We start from the raw sequence: 16,418 nt of genomic DNA on the forward strand, positions 1-16,418 counted from the left end.
AACGTGTAAAAATGTTTCTGCTACATCAGGGATGCTGAGATGGATTTGCATTTTTTGTTGAGAAGCAAGCGGCTGAGCTGCGTTGCCAAGCTTTAGTTAACACTTTGCAAGACACACAGCGTATAGGAATGCAGGGCTGTAACTTCAGCCTCTGCTTCTTGACAGTGATGCTAGGAAGGGAAAAGAAGAAACTGCTGGCAGCATAGAATGAACAGTGTGGCCAATGTTAATCATGCAAACTGCTACAGGGAGAAGAAAGTGGTGTATGTTTACTGCAGCCCAGTATTTTTCTGGCCAGTGGCTACAAGTGAAGTGTGTTGCAACATAAGTATAAGCTAAAAAACAACTCCATTTCTTCTGTTTTCTTGGCCAATGGTATGTTATAATACCGCAGAATGGAATGTGCATATTTCCTGATGTCCTTGGACTTGAGCAGGGCTGTGCAACTCGTGGCACATGGTTTGCAATAGTGCCGGTCCTAGTCACAATATTGGTCCAGCCAGGTGTTTGAAAACGTCTCCATTTTTGCTGTCCTGGGTGTAGGCAGCAAAAACAAGTGGCTTATTGAGCTATTAGTGGACTTCCATGCATGTCTGGTTAGTTGCATTTGGCTTGTATTCATCTAGAATTTCGACTAGCTTTCTTGTATAAATGGATACAATAAAAGCTGGCTCATGGCCCAATCTTCCACTGGGTCTCCAATCTCTAATTTGTAGCCCTTGTGCACTGTTACAGTTTACATGAATGGAAGCAAGCTGCAATATTCTCTGACTCAAAACTATGACTGGCAGTACAGCCAACAATGTCTATAAGAAAAGGAGGCCTCTAAATGGTTTGTCAGGATAGCTGGCCTGGGAGATGGAAAAACCCTAATAAGTCACCTAGTCCTTCTCCCCACTAATGCAGAATTGTTCCCTACTGCATACTTTCTAAGTCTTGCTGCATTGCTTTGTCGGCACATAATATTCTTGACTTGATGAGATGTTCGTTGTGGGTCTTGACTGCTCTCTAGGGACTTGTTGAGATTTCTTAATGGCAAAGAATTGGTCTAATATCGTTCATTGTAATTTTCTTTCCTCAACAAGACAGTGGTTCAGGGTGATTTGGCATCCAGCCTCTTGTTTGGCTTCTAACGCTGGGAAGAGGAAGCTGAACCGGGTGTGTATTGGATAGGCATTTGGCCCTTTTATGACATTTGAGGGCCTTTTTTTGATTATTATTGTTTTATCAGCTTTTCTTTTTTGGCTTGTTTGTCTTCAATGTGTTTACTGTTTTCATCTGTGGTGTTACTGGAAATTTTATTAGCCTTTTTAAGGCAAAGTCTTTTGGCAGTATATAAATAAAAGGTGTGTATGGAGCTGATTGTTTCCCTCTGTGTAGCAAATCAGTTTATGGTTGTGATTTATAGTCAGAGACTTGTGTGAATAGGAATTGTTTGGTCAAAAAAGTGAAACTAACTTGGTTCTCTTTAACTGTACCCAGCTGAACATGTACAGTATCTGTTTCTTCGATGAGTATTGCTTTGTTGGTGTGGATTGCATTTAAACTATATACTGGGGTATACCTATCAACTTGGCTTAAGAAACATTCAATTTTATTTGGGAACTGAAGTTAAAGATATACCTGTGTTCATGGAATTTTGTTTTTATTCTGAAAATGTTAATGCGGGAATGAAGTGTATTTTGAAAAAGAACATTTTCCAATTTGTTTGGAGTATGTTATTAGACTTCATAGTGGAAATGGTTTCCTTTTTACCTTGCTTGCTATCATAAAGCAAACACTTTATTATGGTATACCATTTGCTAATGCACAGATTTTGAACGTGAGCTACATTGAATAAAACAGGACATAGTTTCAGTGGTATATGATTGGGCTGTTAGTATAAAAAGGGCATAACTATTGCCCACTCCTAATTCCCGAATTTGTTCATTTTTATTTACAAAATTTTTAATTAGCTGTGAACTGTATCATCATATTGGCTCTAGAGTCTTATAGTGAACTGCTGTAAGCACATAACTTTTGGTAGAAAGTTAATCCAGGCTTTCTTTGCCTGCTCAACCTGTTTGATAGTAACTTTTAGTCAGTGGAACTCATTATTACTCATAGCAAGAAGACTGCCCTCATGTGTGAGCTAACGTTTTTTAAACCATCAATTTGTATGCTTTTATAGGAAGGATCAGCACCTTCTTTCTCCCGTGAACTGCTGGTATCTGGTACTGACCCAAACTCGGAGAGAAAGCAGAGACCACGCTACCCTGAATGACATCTTCATGAACAATGTCATTGTCAGACTCTCCCAGATCAGTGAGGATGTCATCCGGCTATTTAAAAAGGTAAACGAATGTTTGTGTCACTTAATTTGATCTGAGAGAGTAAGCGCCACATAATGAAGCAGTGTTGAGAGAACTTTGGGGGCAAAATGCCAGAGCATATGAGTCCGAACAGGTTCTCTTATATAAAGACTTGTGGGCCTTCTCAGAAAACTGTATTCTGGGGTTTCCTTGTCATTAACTGTGGAGAAACTGACAGTGTACAATTAAAGTTACATATATAAGGGCTCGTCCACACCTCCCATCTGTCCCACTGCCTTCTCCTGGGAAAACCTACGGTTAACTGCTGAATCGGACCAAATGGCGGCAGTTGGGTTCCCTGTGGATTGTCATTTGTTCTGGTTCAGCAGTAGAGAGCATGTTTTCTAGGGGAAAGCTGCGGGGCAAACGCGAAACCACTTGGACCTGTGCCTAGGAAGCATAGGACAAGTGGAAAACCGCTCAGACTCGTGCTTTATAAAAAAGGTAAAGGTAACCCTGGACGGTTAAGTCCAGTCAAAGGCGACTCTGGGGTTGCGGCGCTCATCTCGCTTTCAGGCCGAAGGAGCTGGTGTTTGTCCAGACAGCTTTCCAGTCATGTGGCCAGCATGACTAAACCACTTCTGGCACAACGGAACACCGTGACAGAAATCAAAGCGCATGGAAACACTGTTTATCTTCCTGCCACACCAGTACCTATTTATCTACTTGCACTGATGTGCTTTCGAACTGCTAGGTTGGCAGGAGCTGGGACAGAGCAACAAGAGCTCACTCCATTGCGGGGATTCAAACTGCCAACCTTCTGATTGGCAAGCCCAAGAGGCTCAGTGGTTTCGACCACAGCGCCACCCGCGTTGTGCTTTATAGGCACGGGACAAGTGTGGACAAACCCTAAATGTTCTGTTATAAAAACATTTGGTTTGTCATTATGAGGAGACTGACTATTTACAGTACAGTGGTACCTCTGGATGCAAACGGGATCCGTTCCGGAGCCCCGTTCGCATCCTGAGTAGAACGCAACCCGCGACTGCCCATGTGTGCAGGTCGCGATTCGTCGCTTCTGCGCATGTGCATGATGGCATTTTGAGCGTCTGTGCATGCGTGAGCGGCGAAACCCAGAAGTAACGTGTTCCCTTACTTCCGGGTCGCCGCGGAGCGTAACCTGAAAACGCTCAACCTGAAGCATATTTAACCCGAGGTATGACTGTACTTCTAATTGAGGCCTGGCAGATACAATGTATAGAGGTTCTTCAGGTGGCATTCTGCCAAGAAACTACTAGACTTGTGTTGTTACTAAAGAGGTGACTACGCACCCTGTGAGGTTTCCCATTATGTCAGTTGGCATGAAAGGCCACTTTTTATAGGGGTCATTGGAATAAAAAAAGATCAAGCTGTGAGGAATTATTTGGTGGGCATTCCGAGAGCAGTGGAACGTTGGATTTTCAGACCCTTTTGACTGAGTCAGGGGTTCTGTCTGGAGTGTAGACTCAGCCACAGTTCAGCCTGCCTCGTACCTATAAAGCATGAATCCAATAGGTTTTGCGTTTGCCCCGCAACTTTCCTGGGAAAACAAGCTCTTTGCCGCTGAACTGGAACAAACAGCAATCTGTGGAAAAATCTAATTGCCGTTGGCTCTGATTCAGCAGCACACCGTGGCTTTCCCTGCGGGAAGCACCAGGGCGAATGGAAGTGTGGACATCTCCTGAGAGGGAGCTGGAGTCTGTGCTTGTTCAAGTCTTGACAGCTTTAACAGTTTATTTTCTCGGACAGTGGCTCTTAGGCAATTCCTTTAGAACTGTAGCTTTCCCCAGCATAACCAATGGGATCTGTGTTTCCATTGTATGCTCAACTAAGTGCCCCTCTGCCATCACCCCAAGCTGATATGTTCCTGGCATGAACCAGAGATAGCATTAGCTTGATGCCATCCACAGCTTGCTACACACAGCACCTGCTTTTAATCGGAGCAAAGCAGAGTTATTGTGTTGAGTGTGCATCTGAGATTCTATTCACAACATGTCACTTAAGGCTGAAGTCTCAGTACAGCTCACAAGTCTCTGGGAAACAATGATGAGCTAAAACCATTTTTAAACAGCTTATTTTGTGCTGTAATTTTGTCACTGTTGTGTGTGCGCCTTACATTCTGGAGCTGGTCTTTTCCTAGGCTTTAATCCATTGTGTATCATTATTAGCCTTTCCTTTCTTATTTGTGTGCTTATTTGTTTGTTATTGTAATATTTGGGAAAGCCAAGGCATGTGTGAAGCCATAATATTACTGATCAGAATAAAGAACACCATCTGGGCCAGGCATTTATAATCAAGCATGATTTGCATACTTTTTAAAGTGATCAGCTCATAAATCAGATTAATAACATGTGTGACAATGTGATTAAAAAAACCAAAAACACTAGAGTCCTTTTCACATGTTAATTTGTCCTGGAAATAGCTAGTCTTTTAATATTTTTCGAGACATTTCCTTGAAATGTTGTCACATGAGTATTTCCCACTACACTTTTTAAAAATCCTACACGGCATACCCACTGTATCCAGTTTTGCTAGCTCACATCAGCAAACAAAAGAAAACACAAATGCAAAATGGTTTTATCATGTGGACGTTGAGGAGGTAGATAATCTGGCGGCTCTACCTTAAATGGCTAAGTGAATGAGGCCCATCTGCTGCGTCAATGCAAGATTATTTCCTGGAACTTATTTTTCAGTGTTTTGTTTTGTTTTTGCAGTCCTTCCAACTTTCATACTGTGGAGGCCATGCTCAAGCTCGTTTTAAAAATAATTGTGCGGGCTAGATAGCACTAGAAGGGTTAAGAACAGCCCCTAATTGTTCTACAGCTGTTGTAGATTGCTCTGATGGTAAATTGGAGCAACATTTTGTTTCAGAGATGTCACTTTTAATTTCCCCCTTTGAGCCATTATTAATTGGTTTTGACATCTTGTGGGGACATACATAAAGGCATGGTAATGTGTGGTGAATTTTTCCATTGCAAATGGGTATTTTCATGATGCAAATATGAGGGATATATAAAAACACCCATAATTTATCCTTGCTTTATTAGCCTTTAGCAATCTGCTAGTAGTGTTTATCCTTGGAGCTTTTTCTCCTTTACCTCCCTTAAGACCACACATTACCTGTTTTTGTTTCTGGAACTGTAAACTCCATTAAGTTCTATATGAGATTTTTGAAGTGGCAGAATTATTCAGAAATAAGTAGACAAAATGGCTATCGTTAACCACCCCCCCTCCATTTTAAAGTGCTCCAGTGAATTAACTTGTTTGCATGGAGCTAGAAATTATCAATAAAAGCACGTTACTCGTCTTTCAAAGTCATTCTTAACACTCTTCATCCTTGCCACATTTCATTTATTGGTTTAACATATTGATGAGCTAAGGCAAACCATGTTCAGCTGTGTTGTGCTCCCTTCAGTGATTTCAAGAAAAAGTCCTCACCCATTCATTTTCCTATGCCCAAGTGCTTTTGGAGTCCTCTTGGTAGCTGTGGAACATTGGGTTGCCAACTAACCACAAAGCAGCCCAGCCTTCTCTTGTGCCTGTAACTGCAGCTTGATCTGCAGAAATCAGCAGGTAAAGATTTTTAGGGCCTGGAGCCACTATCACCTTCTGATATGAAGAGATCAAGCTGCCTTACATGAGTGTGGAATTGCAAATACATTTTTTAACCCTAGAAGCAGAACTGTCTCAGAGGATCCTGTTACATTCTTATTCCTTTAAGGTTACATTTCCAAAACTCCAACTAAATGTGCAGAGTTCCCCGCTCCCCTTTTAGAAGTTTGCTATAAATGCGCTAACTTTTTGTAAATTTCATATGAAATCTGACCTACATGATTAGACTCTGTTGTGTGTTTGCTCTTTTTAAAACCATGCATGATTAGACTCTGTTGTGTGTTTGCTCTTTTTAAAACCATGCATAATCATGTAATAGGATGATTGTGCGCAGTTATTTTGCTATATGTAGCTATGGTGCATGTATGCTTGTCACAGCTTCCAAGAGCATGTACACAGAGCACAGTAAATACTTAATGCAGCTCTAATACTGTAAGTTATAGACCCAAGTTTTTTCCCTCCCCACCACCTTAAATAGGAAGTGTTTTTTTGTAGGAAATCCTGTATTGTTCGAAGTAGCCCAGTGGTTCTTAACCTTTGTTGAGTCATGGATCCCCTTCAGAATCTGGTGAAAGCTATGGACGTCCTCCCCAGAAAAATGCACATTAACACATACATGGAAACTTTTTGCATACAGTTTCTTTTATTGCATTGGAAATTGGTTTCCTTTTTGAGCTCAGTTCACAGACCCCACCTGAAGCCCATCTGTGGACCCCATAGGGGTCTATGGACCACAAGTTAAGAACCGTTGAAGTAGCCCTTGGAAATATCCTTACCAAGTATTGATTCTATGCCAGCTGATGTTATCACTTAAAGGTAAAGGGACCCCTGACCATTAGGTCCAGTCGTGACCGACTCTGGGGTTGCGGCGCTCATCTCACTTTATTGGCTGAGGGAGCCGGCGTACAGCTTCCGGGTCATGTCGTCACGGGGATTCGAACCGCCAACCTTCTGATTGGCAAGTCCTAGGCTCTGTGGTTTAACCCACAGCGCCACCCACGTCCCGCATGATATCACTTAGAGAGAACTATATAAAAGAAGGGGCAGCTGATCCAAGGTCTCTTCCTGAAGTTTAAGCCTTTTCTTCATGCCGCAGTGTTTTCTACTGTTAAAGAAGAGAATTTCTTAAACCAAGCTGAAGAAATGCACGCCACCACCATAAACACCATAAAGGATCCTGTTTATTGTAGGTATCATTGTTGCACAACTGCCCTTCCATTTGCTATTCTGTGGGTATGGTTTGGGCAAAGGGAGTTGCAAGGAATAGAAATTCCAGGTGCACCTTTATTCCAGTTGTAGACGTAGATCCCAATGATTGATTTAGCAAATAGCCTGCTACTTCCAACTATCCATGCCTAGGAGTGAGGGCAGGTGGATTTATTGGGCATGCTTGAGGTGAAGGTGTAAGGAACATGGTGCTGCTGGTATGTGTCTCTTAACTACCAAGGTATCTGGGGGTATTTTGCTCTGATATTTGGTTAGTTTAAAATGCACTGTTATTGTAATGATAAGATGTGGTGAGGATAGGTAGGTGGGGGAGAGGAAATCAGTGTAAAAGAAGGAAACAGGAAAAGAAAATGTTATCCTTTGTTTAGTTCTAAAGGCCACTATCCAGCTAAAGCACAAAGGAAAGTCGATGGAGTTTTATAGAGGAGCCAAGGAGAAAATTAGGGACAACAAAACTACTAAACAAATAAGGAGTAAAGAGCAACCATTACCTTCAGATACCTAGGAGCTGCCCTGCCTAATCACTGTTGGAGATTTTATGATTCATAATGTTGGTACATTTACCGCTTGCTGATGATTAGATGGAGACTGAAGACTAAATGGCTAAAATGACCCCAAGGCTTTTACATCAGTAATCTTAGATCTCCACTGTCTGATCATTATCTTGTCCTCTGTTTGTTACATTGATGCATTACAAAATTGGGCCCATGATTGTAATGGGAGTGTTGGAGACAGATTCCACAAAACACTGTTCTTTGCCACTTTTCTGGTTCTTCAGCAGATAATATAAAAGTATTTTTTTGATCATCACTGCGTTTCCCAAAATAGGGATGTTCTCTGTTAGTACTATGGTGAAATTATATTGCAAAAGCGATGCTTAAAAAACCCAGCTGTACTTCAGCTTCTTTACAGACTAGTGGAGAAAATGTTGTTTATTTCATGGTAACCTCCTTACAACTAGTGGTAATGCAGTTACTCCCAGGAATTAAGTAATTTCTAAACAGACAGGTTTTTTTGTAAATCATTTTACAGTGGTACCTCGGGTTAAGTACTTAATTCGTTCCGGAGGTCCGCTCTTAACCTGAAACTGTTCTTAACCTGAAGCACCACTTTAGCTAATGGGGCCTCCTGCTGCCACTGCACCTCCGGAGCACGATTTCTGTTCTCACCCTGAACCAAAGTTCTTAACCTGAGGTAATATTTCTGGATTAACAGAGTTTGTAACCTGAAGCGTATGTAACCTGAAGCGTATGTAACCCGAGGTACCACTGTATTTGTGCTTATTGCTGACCTCTAAAGGGAAATAATGCACATATATAGGTACTACAATTGCTTGGCTGGTTGTGTGTGGTTATACATCTATCCCATGTACAATGGATTTTTGAAATGGGTTTATTTCCCATTGTATCCATTCCTTGCTAGAAATATCTTTCCTTCCAGGGATGCCTTCATTGCTGTAATCTCATAGCCATTCTGAGATGTACTGTGGTTTGGAGTAAGGCCCATCGTTACATTGCTGCCTCTCTGGGTTTTATGGTGTCAGAAGACATTGCATCATTGTGTTGTGACATTTGCATAAATAATTAATCATCCACAATCATAGGAGATAGATTTCACTTTGCAAGGGTAAAGGGCTAAAATCTCAAGACGGTGGATTATGTGAGAGTGTCTAATTGTCCAGACAGGTCTCTGTGGTAGGCTGCATAGGAAATATCCTGTGGTGACATGATCTTAACGAGAAATCACTTTGATTGTTGGAAACTCATGTCCCCTAATATTAATGCAAGTGCTTTGGATTCTGTAAAATAAAACAGTGCAAATGATTTCTGCTGAGCAAGTGAAAGGGAATCCCTGGGTATCTGTTTAGCATCTTGCCTTCTTCTTTCTTCTTCTTTGACGATCACTCTTAGCCAAGTAAGATTGTCTTCCATGAACACAATCTTAGCATCTTGATTACTGCTAACAGTCATAGCTGGCTCATACAAAATCCGCTTAAAAAAACACACCACCATTTGACTTTCTGTTCTTATTGCTGGGCTTTATATGGCATGCTATGGTGGTAATGAGGTTCCATTTCAATAGACGTAGTTCTGCTTTTAAGCCAATGTAACAACTCTGCCTCCTCCCTGCCCTCCAGGGAGTGGGGGTTATTGGTTTGTTTTTATTCTTGTTTTTATTATGTATTTTGTTTTTTTATCTTGTATTGTTATGTTGTGAACCACTCTGAGATCTACGGATGAAGGATGGAATACAGATTTAATAAGTAACAACAACAATTCTCCTATAAGAATGAAAGCTTGTAATCTGTATGTCTATTGATGTGGCATATTGTTATGATAGTAGTGGTTTAAAATCACAGCTGATGGTAATGCTTCAAGCTCACTCCAGTGTTTTTACACTAGTGTTTCTTCTAGCTAGGTGCAATATTATATTTTCCCCTATGATACATGTTTTCTTCAAGTATATAATGTGATAAATTCTTGCCTTGCTTTAACAACAGTGAAAGAAGAAAAAGGGAGGGGCAGAACGAAAAATATTGATACGCTCTCCTGCAAAAGGAAACAAAGCTTCAAAATGATGCTCAACATAGAAAGTTTTATTATGTTCTGCCACCTTTAGGAGTTCTATTGATAACAAAGAGTTTATTAAATATTTAAAAAATATTATTCAGTATATTTTGTAGACATACACAATTTGAGGTCACTAGTATTTTTAAAAATTCACAAATATTTTTCCAATGCCCCATGCAAGGGTTATATGCCAAAACAAATTGAGCATAGTAATAATTATTTAATAATAATAATAATGTTATTATTTATACCCAGCCACTCTGGGCGGCTTCCAGCGGAATATGTCAAACATTAAAAACTTCCTGATACAGGGCTGCCTTCAGATGTCTTCTAAAAATTGTGTAGTTCTTTATCTCCTTGACATCTGATGGGAGGGCGTTCCACAGGGAGGCCGCTGAGAAGGTCCTCTGCCTGGTTCCCTGTAACTTCACTTCTTGCAGTGAGGAGACTGCCAAAAGACCCTCGGAGCTGGACCTCAGTGTCCGGGCTGAACGATGGGGGTGGAGACACTCCCTGGGCCAAGGCCGTTTAGGGCTTTAAAGGTCAGCACCAACACTTTGAATTGTACTTGGAAACGTACTGGGAGCCAGTACATGTTACAATGAAGCTTTTCTCTTCGGTGAAGCTGGATGTTGGAAGATACAGTGGTACCTCGGGTTAAGTACTTAATTCGCTCCGGAGGTCTGTACTTAACCTGAAACTGTTCTTAACCTGAAGCACCACTTTAGCTAATGGGGCCTCCTGCTGCTGCCGTGCCGCCGGAGCACAATTTCTCTTCTCATCCTGAAGCAAAGTTCTTAACCTGAAGCACTATTTCTGGGTTAGTGGAGTCTGTAGCCTAAAGCATATGTAACCTGAAGCGTATGTAACCTGAGGTACCACTGTACAAGACAGTCATCATAAAGTACTTCACATTAACAACATGTGTGAAGTACTATGTTATGGCTGTGTGTGATTCCCACAAGATGTAGTGAGGGCCACCAACTTTAAAAGAGAATTAGTCAAATTTATGTAGGGTAAGGCTATGTTCTACCCTCACTGCCAGTTCCACTCACATTCTGCCTTAAGGCTTCCCATAGACTTCTGCATAACTAATGTGAGAACAGGATGCTGTATTGGATAAGCAACTTGCCTGACCTAGAAGGGCTCTTTTTATGCATAAGGCACAAGAAAGACCATCTCCTGTCAGGTGTTAAGATTGGCAGAGAGACTTCTTGGTAGTTTCACTGCCCTCAGAACTCCAGCAGGGTGGTTTTGGAGAGGTCACTCTGTGGCAGCTCCTAGGTTGTGGAATTCCCTCCCCAACAGAGGTGCATTGGGTCCCTTCATTATGCAGTTTCTGACATACGCTGAAGATGCGCCTCTTTACCCTGGCCTTTGACACCTGAAGTGTGTGTTTTCAGGACCCACCCTATTCCCGCGACTAGAATTTGTTTTAACTGATTCTAATATTGAGTTTTAAATGGTTGTAACTCCCACTGGGACCTGCTGGTTCAAGGTGGATGGTGATGATAATGATAGTCGGTAGAATTTGATAGTTTTAACCTCAAGGCTGTGGGTTCAAGCCCCATGCTGGGCAAAAGATTCCTGCATTGCAAGGCGTTGGACTAGATGACTCCTGTGGTCTCTTCCAACTTTATGATTCTTTAACAATGATAATAATTTATAATGGTTTAGGCTAGAGTTGCATAGTGGAGCATGGAAGAACGTTCTGCTGCCTGAGCTTAGATTTCTGATCTAACTTTGGAATCTGCCCCCACTCTTAGGATTGCGTTGCTGATGTGGACCAAACTGTCACATCTGTCTCAGGCTAGGCCACTTGTTATAACAATCTTTGCCTGAGAGACATGATCCATTCTCCAGATCCAAGCCCCAAGGCCTCTCATTAGTTTCACTGAGCTTTTATAATCTCATACCAGTGACTTTTCCATTGATGGGGTGGCTTAGGTTGATATTAAACTTGTCTTTCAAGACCTTTATAATACTTAGTAGTAATACTGCTTTGCTTGTTCCAGTGGCTGTTCAAAGTTATAATGACAAAGGGCACTTGTCCTCTAGTGGCTGTGGTTTCTTGCTGCATAAAACCCATAAGTCCTCTGGAGCAAAGTAGTAAATTTTCCTTGGAAAGGTTTATAGCTGAGTACATTGAAAGCTAAACACTGAGGCTGTGGGCCAGCAAAAATCACAAATCTTTGCAATGAAAACATTCCAGGCGTATTGCTAGAACTGTCACCTTTCCTGCTAAACATTTTCTTTTAAAAACAAAATATCACTCAGAGGTAATGTGTGATTTAAGGCAGTTGGGACATAAAAGCTGAAATAAAAAAATCCTTTCTACTATCCCCCCCCCCTTGCATCCAGTTGTTTTTACCTGATACCCATTTTTGCATACCAACGGACCAAAAGAAATAATGCTGTTGCTATTTTCAAGGGCTGAAAGAAAATCATTTGTGTGGGGAACTTCTTCAAGGGTGGTATAGAAATCATTTAAATAAACAAAAATGAATAATACATCCCTATGCAAAAGTATTAGCAAATAGTGGATGCAAGCTAACAAGGGTTAAGGCTAATAGGGTCTCTGAAGAATGTTGGGCAAATGATGCTTCAATGAGGCCAGGCAAAATGGAGAGATTTTGAGCCAGGGTTCTGGGGAAATATTCAAAATGGCAGAGGGATACCTTAGCAACAAGTGTCAGAGGTAAAGCACAGAATAGCTCAGTCTGATTTGATATTTGAAGGAGAACGGTGCCCTCTCTCCTTGTCCTAGCAATGTGTTTCCTTTCATATATTGCACACATTAGCATGTTTATGCAACTGATGTTTTGTGGAAATGGAAAGCACTTAGCAGCACCGGAGTCACCTAATGAATTATGTCCGTGGATGCTCTGCATAAAGGCTTCTTTACACTTGTGCAACAGGGTTTCCACCCCACCCCACCCCCAATTGGATTGGGTGGGTCAGGCAAACTCCTAAAACCTCACATAGTGGGAGGGAAGTGGGGATTCTTCTTTGGTGAGCGGAAATACTTGCACAGATGGAATGTTCGACATACGTTGAACGTTCATCACTTCTGAAAAAGTTTTGTGATTTCTTCATATTTGAATCCTCTGTTGTAATAAGGGGTAAACTTGAATTTGCTGTTAAAGAAATTCTTTGTGTGTGTGTGTGCGCGCGCACACACACACACACATCTGTCTGTCTTGAGCCAACTTTTTTCTGCCTGTGTATGCTCCATATCCAACACCTTATTTTAGTAATGTAGTCTTTGCTAGTGGCAGGAGATGGCTTATCCAGATGCCTTCAATTATAGGACTTCCTGTCAGATGTGGGATCTCTTGGCTCAGACCAACCATGTGATAAAATTCTGGGATATGAAATTATACCATCTGCTTGTTGCGTGCCACCGTTTTAGAAGAAATCTATTTTAAAAGTTTGTTCAAATTATAAAGAACATGTAGGGCCTTGCGACAAAATACTGCAGTGTGCGCTGTTTTTATGGTCAGAGTTTCAGGCACATGATTCCTCCCTGTCCCGTCCCCCCACCGCAACAGCCAGCCAGCATTCTGTGCCCACTGAGCATATCGCTCTTCTTTCAACTGCTCCCCCCTTTCATTTGCACTCCCTGTTTGTTTTTAGGGATGTGTGTGGAGTGGACACACTTGCCCAAGATTCCAGCTACATTACATTCTTTAACTTTTCTGCTGAAGTGTATGAGCCACCCCTTTCTATCCCTGGGGACTTAAAAAAAATAGCTTTATGGTGTGAACCAAAAAGTAACCAATATCATGAGGTGATTTCCTTATGCCCTTTCATATATATATATATATATATATATATATATATATATATGCCCATGTTTCTTCTGTACTCCTTTTTCAGCAATGCCATTCTTCCCCCTCCTTTCCAGTTGTATTTTGTTTTTGTTTTTGTAGATTATCCCCACTTTAGCATATTTTAAATTCAGGTTTATTTTGGGGTTACATCAAGTTTGTAAGTGAGGCTACATATAGTATACAGAAAGCCTAAGAGGTAAGTCCATAGGACATACCCTCCATTAAGCAAATTAAGTGGAGCTTTAACTTAAGACAAGATTTGGTCCCAAGCTTTTTCAATGCCATGTTTTGCAAATTGTGAGATAAATCAGTGGAAATGTACAGAATACATTTTTCTCATCACTGCATGCAGTTGAGAAGGCTCCTCTTGCTGATTTAGCACACAGGTACATCCTGTTTTAAACTTCTAAGCCACAAAAGAGAGTGTATCTTGGGAGCAGTGTCAACTTTTCATATATTCAGCACTTGCAGCTGAACATAGGGGTTTTCATATATGAACATCTGAAGCTGGCTTCGATGGACTCATAACACTGGTCTTTCTAGTGTATAACCATCTCCTCTGCCCTGGAAGTGGCTCTTTAAGATCTCAGGCAGGGGACTCACACAATCCTGCTATCTGACATCCTTTGCTAGCTTCATAAGCAATTGAACCTTGGACTTTAGAACTCTTGGAACAGCTTTCTCCAACCTGGTGACTTTCAGATGTTTTTGGCCTACAAGTCCCATCATCCTTGACCATTGGCCATGCTCACTGACACTGATGGTCCCAACAATAGCTGGAGGGGACCAGTCTGTGGAGTTACATGGCTTGCTACCTCATCTGCTGTTTGTGAGAACTACGTTAATGGTTCATGTATTTACTGCCTGTTTCAGAATAAAGAACACATGTAATTTGGACTTAACATTTCTGAATGAGAGAAGCAGAGCCTAGATGGTGATTTGCATCCCTTTTGGGATTATACCAATTGAATTTCTGAAGAAAAAGGATTTGAACTACATTTATAAAATGCTGAAGGCATTTCTCTAACCCAAGGCAATTTTATTTCCCCCAAATAACATTCATGACTGAAATGCACATACTGCTTAAAAAAGCAACACCACTGCAGAGCAGAACAAGGGCTTTGAAAACCATCTGGATAGCTGTTCAGGAAATTGGCAACACATTCAGAAGAGAGGTTTTTTTTAATTGAATTACCAGAAACTAACTCTGTTGCAAAAATTCTCCCGCTCTTTTGTAAAGTGAGGAAAGCACGAAAAATGTGGTTATAATAAATGTGGAACTACATCTGCAGTGGATTAGCAATATTCTTTTGTAGACAAATTAAAAAAATAAATTTGGAAAAATATAACAACTTAAATGACCATTTCCCCCCTCTATTCCTTGTCAAAAGGTCTATCTTCCATTTTTCTTCCCCAGCCATGTAGTGCTTTATTGTTCTGACTGCTGAGATGCCCATATCTGATTCTACTAATTGTAGCTCTATTAACATTTTTTTTCCTGGCAGTGTGCTAAGAACATAGAAGTGCCTCTCGTACAGACTTTTTGCAGTGGGCAAGTTCACCTACAGCACTATACAATGCAGTTCAAACGCTTTATAGGGCGAAATGTAACAATAACTTGGATGCAGTGTCAAACAAGCTCTGATAACATTTTAAAAGTCCACCCTGCATGTTCATTTAGTTCTTTCCTTTGCAACAGACTTACCTTTTTTCAACTTAACGTTTTTGTTTTGTGTTCCAGAGTAAGGAAATTGGACTTCAGATGCACGAAGAACTCCTGAAGGTGACCAATGAACTCTACACTGTGAGTAACATGACTCTTGCACTTCTAAAATGATTTTTTTTGTCAGACTCTAGTCCAAAATCTGACATTACTAGGGTCTTCTTTTACTTTCCTCCTCCTCCAATAAATCACCCCAGAATTTACTTCCTACTTCCCTGGAGCTAGAGAGAGATGAAAAGTGACTGTAAATACTGGTTATGGTGGGAGTGCTAGAATTGAGAGGTGTAGTTGTATATCTGTTGAGAAATATACATGTTGCTGGTGGCAAACATCTCATTGTAGTGGCAGGTAGTATACCAGTGGAATGTTTATTACTCCATCACCACAAGATAAACAAAAGGCACTGCAGCTTAGGCATGCTTAACTGAAAATGGGACAGTAGTAAAGGCATCTGGTGAGGTGGGGCAAGATGAAGGAAGAAGATGGTCGTGAGGGTTTAGTGACAAGTACATTAAGCAGTTTTGTAATATAAGATATTGCAAGTTTCTGAGATGGTTTGTGATGTGATTTGAAAGAGGCATGTATGACACCAGTAAACTGGCAATCCCCCTGCCTCTGCAAATGCCTTTGCTTCAATTCTCTCTCTATATATTTAATACTAGAAATTACAGAAATGGCTTAAGGTGATGATATTTTGGCATGGCATTTGGAACTCAATCAAGAGGTCATGTTTTTGGTTAGTTTTGAAACAGACCATACATTCCAGACTATGCACAGTCAAAGGACTTTCTCATAATTAAAGCTGGGGGGAAACTCCCCCCTTTCTGTTTAAATTCACATTGGTATGTGGGATATTTAGTTTAATATATAAACTTAGTTTTTCTACTAACTATGCCGTGCTCAAATCTCATAATATATAATATTCAGAGAGGTATTCTGAGTCCCAGAACTGGACATAGTACTCCAGATGTGGTCTGACCAGTGCAGAACAGAATGGAACAGTTACCTTTCATGATCTGGATGCTGTGCTTTTGTTAATGCAGCTAAGATTGAATTAGGTTGGTTTTTTTTTAAGAGCCTCATTCTATTTAGCTTTTGATCAACTAAATCAGCTAGATGCTCT

General features: G+C 40.9%; 1 protein-coding gene across 3 annotated transcripts in view; it reads left to right on the forward strand.

Annotated features, from left to right (window-relative positions):
* The window catches only part of SRGAP3 (SLIT-ROBO Rho GTPase activating protein 3), a 187,295-nt gene that overhangs the window by 90,321 nt on the left and 80,556 nt on the right, over nt 1–16,418 (forward strand). For all 3 annotated transcript variants that reach the window (XM_080995652.1, XM_080995650.1, XM_080995651.1), the window contains exons 3-4: nt 2,171–2,333; nt 15,314–15,376. In XM_080995652.1, the coding sequence (XP_080851778.1) occupies nt 2,171–2,333; nt 15,314–15,376 (226 nt within the window). The remainder of the gene's footprint in view (nt 1–2,170; nt 2,334–15,313; nt 15,377–16,418) is intronic.

The sequence above is a fragment of the Podarcis pityusensis genome (genome assembly GCF_964106645.2).
Source record: "Podarcis pityusensis genome assembly, chromosome: 2".
NCBI classification, from domain to species: domain Eukaryota; kingdom Metazoa; phylum Chordata; class Lepidosauria; order Squamata; family Lacertidae; genus Podarcis; species Podarcis pityusensis.